Raw genomic sequence first — 14,367 nt, 5'->3', positions numbered from 1 at the left:
GCTGCGCCTACCACATCCATGCATAGCACTTTCTACACGGGTCTCACCATGCAACCAAATGGGTTATCTTTTCAATCATATATATCAAGTTATGTCACGTGTACCCAACAATCCTAGACCCAATCCCATATCTCATTGCTTTATACCTTAATAGCAATCTTTTATATCATAGTTTCATTTGTTTAGACCCTATCCTATATGTTTATACTTTCATTCAATAGCGCAGATTTCAGCTTACACTTGAGAGCAGCCTAGATTAAAACGTTACCGTAAATTTTTCCTTTCTTGGAGTCGACTCCTGAGATAAAAACTGAGGATTGAAATCCAAAATCAGGAAGCAAGAAATTATTGGACAAATAAAAACCAACTTCTGCAATCCATGTGAACTCCCTTTGTTGGCTAGTTCTTTTGATGTATACACCCAACCAGTGATACATAGAGTCACCACCTCCCATGTGTTTCCAAGGCATTTCTGCTGGGCTTTTCACTTGGAAGATCAGAGACGCTTGCACCCTCTGGGCATCCTCAAACTCGGCCAAGTCCAGGGCAGCAGCTGCAAAGGAAACAAAGCTACCTCTGTAAATTTCCAAAAACTCCTGGTAAAGCACACAGATCAATTTGAGAAATGATCCTGAGAATTCTTTGCCTGGTAAAGCAGAGATCTTAATTTGTGTCGTAGAGATATAAGAGGAAAAAGAAAATGTCAAGAAACTCGAATTTAATGAATGTTAGTTATCATATGTGTTTCACCATTCAGCAAATATCATCCTGCTGGTAGAATTGGACAGCCAGGCCATCAGATGAGTTGTGAAATAAAAGGCAGGTTGCAGGGGACTCTGGGGTATAACAAATTTCAGTGTATTTTAAGCTCTCAGCATGGCATGGTCATGAGCAAGGAGGGGGATAAGTCAAGCTGAGGCTCATTGAAAACCACCCAAACCATCAACTTCTGAAAGTACGTCAAAATATTCAAAGGTAATAAAAATATGTATCAGAGCATAATTGGGCTGGCTACAGCGTATAGGCCTATAGGTTGCAGAAGCCAAATCCATTTAGAGCAATCGTGTTCAAAGGTTCAGGTCAGAATTGCATTCTAGTTCAGAAGTGAACAATTTTCTTTTATTCCACTATGCCAAGATATTACCATTTACCTATGTCACCATACCACAGTTGACATGTCATAAGGGATAGATAACAAGTTTCTGAGAAACAAAAAGTCAGTAACCTACCATCTTATAGTTTGGCGAACCGACCAATCTTAGCAAGTACTGTTCTTAAACTTCGGATACCAGCTCCAGATTTCGAGCTCACCATCATCTGAAATTAAAAAATAGAGTTCCAAGTGCTGAGATTGGTTTTTACAATAATGAATCAAATTAATCAAATAAATTTGTTCCTTCATACCAAAGGTTGAACTATAGACTTATTTGCCTTGAGGCTCTGCAAAATTAACATGGAATTGACCAAGTTTTTTAGTCTAACAGGAGAGATGTGTACATAAAAATTAAAAGAAGTAATTATTTCTCAGAACATTGACCTCTTCAATTTGCATCGCACGTCGTGCTACATCAATTGGGAACACCAAATCGGTCTTGGTTAACAAAATCTGGTATTTAGTTTGAGCTCTGTAAAATAAAACTTTACTCAGCATGAAGGAAATTAAATGTGCTATTAATGTGATACATGTTTGCAGTGTCACTTCAACTAGCAATGATACAGATGAAGCAATCATCATTCATTAATCCAACACTGAAGATAAAAAACTGGTTTTTTTTTTTTTTTGATAAGTCTGAAGATAAAAACTGTTACCATGAAAGGTCTGTCCTACATGCAATTCATCAATGTTATCTCATGCAAGTTCGACTTTTCTTTCTTTGCTCATTTTTATTATATATATATATATTATATTCTGGTTTCTTAAACCATGATCTTATTACCAAAAAAGCAGGGGACAAAAAATGAACAACAAGAATTCAACCCATATAATTGAAAAAGAAAAAAGAAAAATAGCACCAATCAAATTAAAAATTTCCAATTTGCAGCCCCAACAAGCATGAAAATCTTTAATACAAGGTATGCCAGCAGGCATGAGCCTAAACACCCATAGTATAGTAAATATGTGATTCTTTCCCGTAAATGATTGATCCTCTCATACAGTTGCTGGCAGCATTTGCTGATTATTCCATTTCTTAAAAAAGATATTTCTCCAAACGATGCATATGTAACAAGAATGGTTTATTGTAACACCCCTACAAAAAATTTTGACACAGCAACCTCAAATCAATGCAATGAACTCACTACCATCATTATGTAGGTGCTTTCAAATGTTTTGAAAACAAAAAAAGAAACAAAAACAAAAAAAAAAAAAGGCAAAATTTTTGTAATGCTGCATGGCCAAAATTCCCCTGTGCATATTTCTCAGTGCAACTGTGTGGGTGACTGATATCCCTATATGGGAAATGAAATCACAATCCATAACCACCTGTCTGCATACCTTTCCATCAAATCAATGAGCTCATGATCCCTAGGCTTCATACCCCATTTTGTGTCAACAAGAAGGCATACTCGCTTCAGGCCAATTCTTGTGGAGACATACTCTTTAACCTTTGAAATTGAAAATCATTTAAACAAATTTGGCAAATATAACAATAAGATATATTGATCAAATTATTTTTGTGCAGGACCGACCAACAAAGCAGATAGCAAGTAACGCACATAGTCACTTGCTGAAAGTGCACAGAAAGTAGGGGATAGATGAACATGGCAGAATCTGAGAATTAATTCTGCTTGCGTGCCATCACAACAAGCAAATCAGTTGGCTGCTTGTTTTCCTGATTCGTTTGTTTTTTTAACAAACAAAATAGAACAAAAAGATCTTTGTCCTGCCTTTCAAGAAACAAAATGATGATCATTCTGCCTTCTTTGTAACAAATGAACAAATTAATGGCAAGCATTATATATGTTTTAACTCTTCAAATTTATACATATGACTATTGTACATCCTAGTATAAAATTTGCACATCTTTGCTAACCAACTTCCACTAAAGAAAAGGCGTTCTTTTGCATTATGTGACAGAAGTCACAAAACATCAAGTTTCTTATGTTATGTTGGATTGAATTATGAAAAGTTTTATGTACTTCTGAACAAATTTTCTTAATACTGTTAAAGCATGACATAATCATGTACTCGTCTGCAAATAAATTTTGTGCCATAAATAAATAAGTACTGATATAGTGTCAGAGTATACAAAGAAGAAAGTAGATTTCAATTCATGCTTTAACCAGGTTGGTTGCCTCTTTGAAGAGACTTTATACCTCAATTGTCAAGTCAACAATCAATAATAGATAACATCTTTGAATTATGGCCCATATAGCAGATTATGTAGACAGTTTGAATTGATAATTAGTGATCCATAAAAGAAGACAACAAGGTCATATGCTGCCTCCTTCTAAATACCACAATATTGTAGCTGTTTATTTTGAAACAGATAAAAAATGCAACAGAACAACAAAAGGCTAGGTCCTATCTGCATACTCACAAGCTCCTCCCAAGAATCTTTAACTTCCTCTTTCGCATAAGCAAAGCCATATCCAGGCAAATCAACTAAAGAGAGCTTAGATCCAAGCTTGAAGAAATTAATGGTCTGCAGATGAATCATTAGTGGTTACCATGCAAATCTCACAAGATCCAGAAGGTACAACTGTAGGAAAGTTATTGAACCTGAGTAAGCCCAGGCTTGTCTGACGTTCGCGCAACACCCCATTGTCTGGTAAGTGCATTTAGCATTGATGATTTCCCAACATTTGACCTTCCTGACAGAGCAAATTAAGTTCAACAACTTTCCACCATTTTCTCATTTCTCAAAAAGCATTAAGCTATTAAAAAACCCATGGATACAAAAAACACTAGAGTTGAGCCTGCAGAATCTAATAAATGAGCAAGCAGACAGCATAACACGATCTACTGGGGAGACATATGATAATTGTCCAACACTGTGAGGGATCTGCAGTACCCACAAAGAAGACCCCACTTCCTAACAATTCTTGTACAAAAAAGACCAACTAGTATACTAAAGCTTTTTAATGTCGTCAAATTGTCCAAATTGAAGAAAAGGATTTGCCTAGGCCATGCATTGAGCAGTATTTATGATGGAGTCATAAACAGTAAACCAAAACAGAAGGACAAAATGGAAAGCAAAAAAAAAAAGAAGCAGACGAAGAAGAAGAAGAATTAAACAAAATTAATGATGCAAATGACCAAGAGTAATCATTGAAATCCATACCAGCAAATGCAATCTCTGGAAGGTCGGGGGGAGGAAATGAAGAAGAAACATTTGCAGCAGCAAAAAATGTCAATTTATTCCTAAATATCTGTGTAAGACAGTTAGCACCAGTATTAGTTATAAATAAACAACAGAAGAGCCAGCAGTTCTTAGTAAATATGAAATTGTGTATGTTCAATGCTGAAGATAGCATGTTTATACGTCCATTTTTTATTCCAGTTATATTTGTTAGTTAGGGGACCATGAAGGGAGAATTACATGGCTAAAATTTGTCTTATGAAAACATTTTATGCAAACATGACAATATAGGTGAGAACCAGAAGACAGTTCCCAGTCCTTTAGAATACTACCATGGGTCTGACCTTCATGGTATTGCTAGTTCTATCTCTTTCCACGTTCACTGATTGTAAATTGAGAATTAAAGTAGCAAACAAGTTCATATAATGACACAATGAACGAGTGTGTTGTCTCCCACTATGGATAGGAACTTTATAATGATAATTACAATTCAAAGGCACCCTCAAGGGTAGGGACTATTGAGCTCAAGAGTAGAATTTACAGAATATCTTATGTTTTCTTGTGATAATCACTGGTCACCTATTATAAGCATCCAACAAATTTTAGTTTCTCAATAAATAAATTGGTAGACTGATATTGAGAAAGAAATATTCAACACTAATAAAACATAACATGCTTCCCAACATGAATATAAACTTACAGATTCTTCAATCCGCTCTCTTTCTGAACTTGTAGAAAAGGGGATATTATCCAAAGGAGCAGAAAGCTCAGTGTTGTAGCCCGACCTTCGTAACTCAATCAATCGTCTACGACCCAACAGCTATGAATAAGATTACTGATGAATGAGAATCATACAACAGGGAAAGAAAATTTAAATTATAATAGTAATGATACCACTGACAATAATAACAATGATGGTGAGGGGAATGATGTGAACAGATAATATGTAGATCAAATGCCAAAAGTGCTTCCTAAGTTAAATTACATTATCTTCCACGAAGGCCAGGATAGAGGGGCTAGGTTGTATTGCGTGGAACTGTGCATTTTTCGACATTGTAACATTCCTCTCCAAATCTTCGTCCTTCTCCTTGGTACTCTCTGCAAAGAAAATGTGTAAAATAAAAAAGATAAAAATAATAATAAATAAAAACAATTGATGAAATAATAATAAATAAAGACAATTGATGAAACAACTGACCATTAGTAACTATGCCATCATCTAGCCGCTTATTCGTGATATCGTATGGATCTATCCGAATTACTCGCTTTTTTTTCTTGGGTCGATTGTCTGCTGCAACAGAATTGTCATCCAAGCTTTTTTTATCTTTAACTGTTCTCTTAGTTGGCTTCACAAGAGATACATCTGGGTGTTTGTTTTGACCCCGATACAAGTGTGTACTTGGGTTAGATTTGCTTCTAGCATGTTTCTTCAGTGAACCATCTCCATGCCCATCTAGTTTAAGAGATTCCATTTTATCAACAGTCTTTGCCTTGATTCTCAATTTACCATTGGATAATTTTGCACTTACCTTAGTGTCCTTAGGTCTGCGAGAAGGATGCTTAGGTTCAACTGTAGCATCCTCCACTTTGCTTCTAAACCTAACCGGGCGAACAGATTTAGAGCTACTTTTGTTGTCATCAGACTCATCTTCACCCGAGCTTCTTCCTCCTTTCAAAGATCTTTTCCTATTAGATATCCCACCAGCATTGACTCTTCCTTCCATGGTTCCTTTTCGTTTCTCCCAGGATAAAGTCTTCCCATTAGGTATCCCTGCATTTTTGTGGAATGTTCCCTCATTGACGCCTGTATCTTGGTCAGCATATATTCTCTTTCTTTTCCGGTCAGAGTTCACCAATTTAAACCTATTCTTATCATCAATCTCCACCTGGTGCCTCTCCTTACCACCATTCACTCTCTTGCTAAATCTCCCAGCACTAGAAGTCCTTTGAACCTCTTTATTTCCTTGAAAAACCTTTCTCCTACTATCTAGGGTTTTAACATCATCCTTGGAATTCTTTGATCTTTTAATAGCAAGCTTGAGTTTCTTATTGATCTTATCCCTTGAGCCTGTTTCTGCAGACATTCTTCAGTACGGTTCCAGAATCACAAACCCAAAAAGAAATAGCTGAAATATTCAAGACCCAATAAGTCATAAACCTCAGAACCCAATCTACAATGAATGAATAAAACCCATATACAAGAACAAAAATCAAAACTCGTTAATGAAGACCCAAGAAGAAACGCATTTCCATTTAGAAATAATCCTCTGTTTGGTTGATGAGAAAAAGTTGTAGGAAAGAAAAGAGATGAAAAGTTAAAATCTTTCCCCTGTCCAAACCCGGAGAAAACCCAAAAAAGCTCCAACCAATTTCACCAGCTATAGCTACTCGCCCAAGCAGGGCAGAGTTTTCTACACCTGACAAAACGTAAAACACACAACATAAGACTCAAAATTTTCGTTTTCCGTTCAAACCCTCCATTTTCCCAGCGACCAAATAGAGGATATAGAGGGAAATGCTAACTACAAAAAATAACAATAACAATAATAAAAGGAAAAATAAAAAATAAAAAAACCCTAGAAATGGGTAATGATTAGAACACCTTTTTGTTTTTTTTTAGAGAAAATGCTTTGACTCCTCCATTCTCTAACGCCAACTCTTCCTCTCGTTTGCAGCTCTCTGCTCTCTGCTCTCTGCTCTCTGCGCTACTCACTACTGATACAAAGCCGTTCGACTCTCAGAATGAGAACCTATGGGCCCTTAACCAAAATGGGCCTGACTTGATCCGAAGTGGGCTTGTTTTGAAACCGATTTTGAAACACTTTTCTGAAAGAAAAAAAAATGTTTTCTAAATCAAAAAACACTTTTGACTTTTTTTTTGTACTAAAACCAGTTTTTTGAAAATTCGTTCAGAAAATAGAGAAATTTAGTAACAAAATTAATATGTTTTCAAATAATTTTTTAGCCAGTTATGAGAAGCAATAGGAAACATACAAAATTAGTCAAAAACTTTTGTATAGTACATAAATACATCATATTTATATGAAAAATAAGTTAAGAAATGTATTTTTTATATACGAGCTTCCAAATAAAATTTTATTCCTGAAAATGACTTAGAACAAATTTTGGAAACAATTGAAAAACAACTCCTATCAACCTTTCTTACTTTTGATTTAGGTTTCCCTTAGGGTTTTTTGATAATTAGAATAATTGCTTTTAAAAATAAATTTGAGGTAATTTTAGGTATTTTTTATATAATATTTTGAGAAACAATTGACATATAAAAAATACTTTGAAAACATATGCATGTACCCAAGTATATAGTACCTCCAAAAGAATAGGTGTAGACCCCTTTTGTGGGGGACCAGGAGAGAGTATTTTTTTTTTTTTTTACTTATTTGCATTTCTTTTTTAAATAAGGAAGGGGACCCCTTTTTCTGCTGGAGGGAAGCCGGATTGGACGGGCAGCAAAAGAGCAAGGAGGCCATGCTGCTGATGGAGGAGGCCATGTTGTTGATGGGTGAACAGTAGAGCTGGTGATGGCTTATCAAAAAAGAGAGAAACAGGAAGAAAGAAAAGAGGGTAGGGGGGAGGTCATAGTGAGAGTTGCTGGGGATTTCTTTTTTTCCCGAGCTTGAGAAGCTGCCAGAGGGGAAAAGGCGGTTTTGAGCCGAATAGGTGACAGAGAGCCAAAGAAAGAGGGCCTCCAGGGTTTCTCCTGAGGGTGAGTTTTCCACTGTTTTCTCGTTTCTTTTTTTTCTCTTCATATATTATTATTGAGATGTTTTGTTGTTGGTTTTTGGATGGTTTATGCTCTGTTCTTCTTTTGCTTATGTGATTTGACTCCGTTTTACCTTCTCCGGAACATTTTAAAGAAAAGTGACTTTTTAATTCACCCATCCATGTGCATGAGAACCATGCAAACCCGGCCATCATTCCCATACCCATTTCTCATCAACCTCCTTGCACCTATCCCCACATATATCCATCATTCACACCACCACTCACTATGCCTCCTTACATCATCCACCACACCCTATCAGAAAGAACTCAGAGATATGAAGATAAGAACGAGATGTGCAGAGCATCTGTTTGAGAGAAAACCAGAAAGATGAAAAACTGAAATTGAGCTACAGCGAAGCTACCCACTGTTAGGTCCTCTGTTTCTTATATACAGGAATCTAAAAATCAGTTATTAACCACTTTCTATTAGTTACAACAACCAGGTTGTTAACTACTTAAATAACAACTTGTTAAGTTGTTAAACAAGCTGTTAACTTCTTGACATCCCCCCTCAAGCACACAGGGCGAGAAAGGACTATGAGTTTGCTTCGGAGATGAAGAAAACGTTGAGTTGAAAGAGCTTTGGTCAAGATATCAGCAACTTGATCTTCAGATGGGAGAAATCGAACATCAAGAGTTTTTTGCAAGACTCGTTCACAAACAAAATGATAATCAATTTCCACATGTTTAGCCCAATAATGAAGGATAGGATTTGTAGCTAAATAAGTAGTGCTGAGATTATCACAATAAAGAACAGGAGGCTGAAACAGGGGAACAAAGAGTTCTTTAAGCAGGGACTGGATCCAAGTGAGTTCAGCTGCTACGTTAGCCAAGCCCCTATATTCGGATTCAGTACTGGAGCGAGAAACCACCTTTTGTTTAGAGGCTGACCAAGAGACTAGATTGCCTCCAAAAAATATGCAGTAACCACTGGTGCTACGTCTATCATCAGGGCAAGATGCCCAATCCGCATCTGTATAGGCAATAAGATCAAGGGAGGAAGATGGTTGGAAGGAAAGCCCATAAAACAATGAACCTTTGAGATAACGAAGGACACGTTTCACGGCTTGAAGATGAGTAGAGGTTGGAGCATGCATAAATTGGCAAAGCTTATTAACAGTATAAGCAATGTCTGGTCTAGTAATTGTGCAATACTGTAGGGCACCCACAAGACTCCGGTACAAGGTGGGATCTTCTAATCTGGTACCATCAGCTATGGAGAGAACAGGACCCGCAGCCATTGGGGAAGCCATGGACTTTGATTCAGACAAACCAGCACGTTGAAGAAGATCACAGATATATTTAGCTTGACTTAAATGCAAAGAAGATCCAGAATTGAGCACCTATATTCCAAGAAAAAAGTTGAGAGGACCAAATCCTTGAGAGCAAAGCAAGAGTTTAAGGAGGATATAAGTTGTTCAATGAGTAAGGAACTTGAGCCAGTGACAATAATATCATCAACATAAACCAAGACAACAAGCATGACAGAATTGTTACAGTAAACAAACATTGATGTATCTACTTGTGACATGGAAAAACCCCATTTAACTAAGGCAGAGCTAAGTTTGGTGAACCAAGCACGTAGAGCTTGCTTCAAACCATACAATGCCTTGGTAAGTTTACAAACAAAGTTGGGCTTAGAGGGATCCACAAAGCCTGGGGTTGTGTCATAAAAACTTGCTCAGATAAATCACCATTAAGAAATGCATTATGAACATCAAGTTGTCTGATAGACCAGTTTTTACTTAGTGCCAAAGAGAGAACCACACGAATAGTAGTGGGTTTAACCACGGGACTGAAGGTTTCAAAGTAATCAACCTTTTCCAGAAAAAACCCTTGGAGGGTTTTACCCTTCTGGATGTCTCTGCGTGTGGGCAAAGTTTGGGAGTCACGAAATCTGAATGCCATTCCAGCCCCTTTTTCTCTCTCTCTCTAAACAAACTTCATTTTTTCTCTTTTCATTATTTTTCTTTCCTGCCAAACAAACATCAACGGTTGAGCAGAATTTTGTTTCTTTCTCCATTTGCAAATTTGGTGTCAATACTCTCCCACTAGAATTCTCTTTCCTCTCTTTCCGTTACTCGCTTGTCTTTCTGGAATTTGCTTTCGGAATCCGCTTTCTGTTTTTCGAAAAGTTTATCTTTACTTTTTTTTTTCCCTTCGCAGAGGAATGGCACAATGAGTGGGGGAAACACGACAAGGAGGCTGAACTGTAGAGGGCTTAGCAAACGGGAAATCTAGTTCATCAAAAATAACATGTCGTGATATATGTATTTTTCCATTGGACATGTTTAAACAGAGATATCCTTTATGCTTAGAGTTGTAGCGAATAAAGGTGCATTTAACTGATCGATATGCAAATTTATGGCGATTAAAAGGGCGGAGAAAAGGATAACAAGTGCAACCATAGACACGAAAAAAAGAATAATTTGGTAGACAATGGTAAAGAGTCTTATATGGAGAAGAAAAGTTCAGCACAGAGGAAGGAAGTCTATTAATCAAATATAAAGCAGATTGGAAGGCAAAAGGCCAATATTTAAGAGGAATAGAAGCATGAGCAAGCAAGGAAAGGCCTACTTCAACCACATGTCTATGTTTTTTCTCCACATGGCCATTTTGTTGAGAAGTGGATGGACAAGATACTCTATGCAGAATCCCAAACTTACACAAAGTATTAGTAAAGGCTTGAAACTCTCCTCCCCAATCAGTTTGAAGCATTCTAACTTTAGTATCAAATTGAGTCTCAATCATCACTTTAAATTGCAAAAAGGCAGAGATAGCTTGATCTTTAGAAGCTAGTAAATACAACCAAGAAAATCTTGTATGATCATCCACAAAGAGCACAAAGTATCTTGCACCATTAGTACCAACAACAGGGGCAGGACCCCATAGATCAGAATGTACAAGAGCAAAATGTTGAGATGCTCTGGATTCAGACAAAGTAAAAGGTAGGTGATGGCTCTTTGCCATTTGACAAGGTTCACAAACACCTGTCCAATGTTCTAGGGGCAAGCTACAAGCACTCAAAACTTTATTGACTATTTTACGTGCAGGATGGCCTAACCTGAAATGCCATAGATCTGCCTTATTGGAAAGTTGTAATGTAGATGACATACATGGGACCTCAGTTGTCAAGCTTGTTCTTCCAGCAAGTTTATTATCATCAGGATCTTGATATCTTCTACTAGGTGCTGAAGACGACAGTTTGTATAAGCCATAGTTAAGGTTGCCTTGGAGAAGAGCCTTCTTCGAAGCTTGATCCTTCACCACAAATCCATTAGTAAAGAATTCCATAGTGACATTATTGTCAGTACACAACCTATTCACACTTATCAAATTGGTTGTAAGTTGTGGAACATGTAAAATATTTTTTAGATTTAAAGACCGAGAAGCTGAAGAAATAGTGGAGTGTCCAATATTTGAGATATTTAAACGATTACCATTTCCAACCATGACTTTGTCTGAACCAGCAAATGGAGTATGTGAATTCAAATTGTTGAGATTTGGAGTTAGGTGATGCGTAGCTCCGGTATCCATGTACCAGCTTTCATCTCCAACAGTGGACGGAGTTGCAACCATTGCAGCAAGATGATTGTTCATTGTTGGTTGATAAGTCTGATCAAATCTATGATAGCAATTAATTGCAATGTGACCATATTTACCACATACTTGGCACTGTGGTTTTCCATTGCTGCCACCAGAAACATTATTGAAGTTTCCAGATGAGTAAGAATGGTTGTTAAAGCTACCTCTTCCTGGACCATGTCCAAAGTTTCCACCATTGTTGTTATAGTGGCCTCTCCCACGGCCTCTACCAAAGTTCTGATGATTAAATTGTTGTTGATTCTGATTGCCTCTACCTTGAGTCTTGAATTGACCAGACTTTTGATTTTTTTTGTTGTGTCCTTGAATGTTCATTGTTGTAATATTTGCCTGCAGGAGATTTGTTTGAGATTTATTTCTTCTGTTGTGTGTTGTTGTTCCAATCAATTTTCATGAGTCAAGAGCATGCTGTGAATTTCTTCTAGGCTTAATGGTTCATGCCCAGAGGTAACTGAAATGACAAACGAATTGTACTCTGCTCCGAAACCTGCAAGTAAATAGAGAATTCGGTCTTGCTCTGTAATGTTTTCTCCAATTGCCAGCAGGTTATCTACAATGGACTTGATTTTGAGTAGATATTCCATCATACTCAATCCTCCTTTCTTTGTTGTCTGCAATTGGAAACGAAGCTGCATGATACGAGCCTTTGAAGCTGTTGAGAAAATTTTCTCTAGAGCAGTCCAGATTTCTGATGCAGTATCAAGGCCGATAATCTGTGCCATCACTCCTTCTATCAAAGAAGAATAGATCCAACACATTACTAAGCGATTCTGACGTTGCCATATACTGTATTCTGGATTTATGTTCTCTGAATCTCCAAGAAATCGTGAAGGAGCAGAGATTTTGCCATGGATCATTTCTTCAAGACCATTTACAATGATGATGTTCAGCATCTGAGTTCACCACAGTAAGTAATTTGATTGATCGAGTCTTACCGTGAATGCTTGATTCAATGATGGCATTGTATGATGAGCAAAACTGGAGTTAGGATGATCCGTGGAAGAAGTTGATCCTTCTGATGCCATGGAAAAGGATTTGCAGATGTTAGTTTGTGGCTCTGATACCAAGAAAGAACTCAGAGATATGAAGATAAGAACGAGATGTGTAGAACATCTGTTTGAGAGAAAACCAAAAAGATGAAAAACTGAAATTGAGCTACAGCGAAGCTACCCACTGTTAGGTCCTCTGTTTCTTATATACAGGAATCTAAAAATTAGTTATTAACCACTTTCTATTAGTTACAACAACCAGGCTGTTAACTACTTAAATAACGACTTGTTAAGTTGTTAAACAAGCTGTTAACTTCTTGACACCATCTACACCGAACCCATTTCTCTTCCTCCCCATTTCTTCATACCCAACTTTCTCTCTCTTCACCACACCACTCACCTATTCTCTTTCAAGTCCCCTTCAAGTTCATTCTTCTCACATTTGCATGGCCATGCACGGCCATGCATGATCCCCACCATACCCGTATCCTCCATGCCCTCATGTATATCACCACCCTCTCATGCATAACTATCCTCCACTTACCCATTTTTCTTCTTCTTACCACCTTTCTCTTTCTACACCACATACCCTTCATGCACTGTTTTCTCTCTCTATACCACCACCACTACCAAACCCTCATTTTCTCACTAACTCACTCACTTTCTACTCCCTACCCGGTTATCTCTCTACACCACATACCCATTTTCCAAATACCCATCAACCCACCTTTGCATGGCCACCTTTCTTGGCCCACTTCCAAAGCCCACTAAACTTATTTTCTTGCACAATGGATTGGAGAAGCCCAAGGCCCGTGAGTGCATTTTGAAGGCCTTTCTCCATTTTAGGGTCATCTCAAAGTGCATTTTGAAGCCCATGCCCATGAGCATCATTTTAAATTTTCTCTCCACCTTGGCCCATTCCTAAATGCTCCCATTTGCTTGGTCATCACCCTTGGTCCATTTCCAAAGCCCACAAACTTTAAAAATTGATTTATGAAAATCCAACACCCTTGGCCCATGAGCATCCTTTCAAAATTTCTTTCCACCTTGGCCCATTCCTAGATGCTCCAATTTGCATGGCCATCACCCTTGGCCCATTTCCAAAGCCCTCAAATTTTAAAAGTTGATTTATGGAAATCTAGCACCCAAATAATTCTATCTTACAAATTTTCATCTTTAAATAATCCTTTAAAAATTCCGATTTCCAAATTAAATTCCCAATTTCTAAAATTCCAATTTTCCAATTTCCAAATTTAATTTCCAATTTCAAAAATTCCACTATTTACGTTCATCTATTTAATTATTGTTTTCATTATTATTATTATTATTATTATTATTATTATTATTATTATTCCACTTATTTATTTATTTATTATTATTATTATCATTATCATTTTACCTATTTATTTTTAAAAATTCCACATTCAAATAATTTCCAATATTTCAATTTTTTATAATTTAACTTTCAATCATGATGTAACCGTTTCTACTTCCTAAATAATTTTCAAAATTATGCTCTCTTTCGAATCTAATCCCTAAAATCCCAATTCTTAAATTTAAATTTTCAAAACTCCAATCCTTAAATAATTTACTAATTGCTTTCAAATTTAATTCCCAAAATTCCAATTTCTAAATTTAATTTTCAAAACTCCAATTCTCAAACAATTTACTAATTTCTTTCAAATTTAATT

The 14,367-nt window shown here is 36.8% G+C and overlaps 1 protein-coding gene across 2 annotated transcripts; it reads right to left on the bottom strand.

Moving 5' to 3' along the window:
• Positions 1 to 51: 51 nt before the first annotated feature.
• On the bottom strand, positions 52 to 6,988 carry LOC117917119. 2 transcript variants are annotated; one of them, XM_034833340.1, is made up of 12 exons: positions 6,904 to 6,988; positions 5,500 to 6,427; positions 5,287 to 5,399; positions 5,002 to 5,121; positions 4,284 to 4,371; positions 3,722 to 3,813; positions 3,540 to 3,644; positions 2,495 to 2,604; positions 1,538 to 1,625; positions 1,405 to 1,440; positions 1,230 to 1,317; positions 52 to 553 (listed from the first exon to the last, which is right to left on the bottom strand). In XM_034833340.1, the coding sequence occupies exons 2-11, from the start codon at positions 6,383 to 6,385 to the stop codon at positions 1,234 to 1,236; spliced, it is 1,722 nt and encodes a 573-aa protein (XP_034689231.1). In that variant the 5' UTR covers positions 6,386 to 6,427; positions 6,904 to 6,988; the 3' UTR covers positions 52 to 553; positions 1,230 to 1,233. The 2 variants fall into 2 exon arrangements, 1 of the variants encoding a protein (XP_034689231.1); XR_004651625.1 differs by lacking the exons at positions 52 to 553; positions 1,230 to 1,317; positions 2,495 to 2,604.
• Positions 6,989 to 14,367: the final 7,379 nt, after the last annotated feature.

Source organism: Vitis riparia, chromosome 6 (assembly GCF_004353265.1).
Source record: "Vitis riparia cultivar Riparia Gloire de Montpellier isolate 1030 chromosome 6, EGFV_Vit.rip_1.0, whole genome shotgun sequence".
In the NCBI taxonomy this organism is placed as follows: domain Eukaryota; kingdom Viridiplantae; phylum Streptophyta; class Magnoliopsida; order Vitales; family Vitaceae; genus Vitis; species Vitis riparia.
Note: the sequence above shows the minus strand (reverse complement) of the source record. Positions and strands in the feature narration are given on the sequence as shown.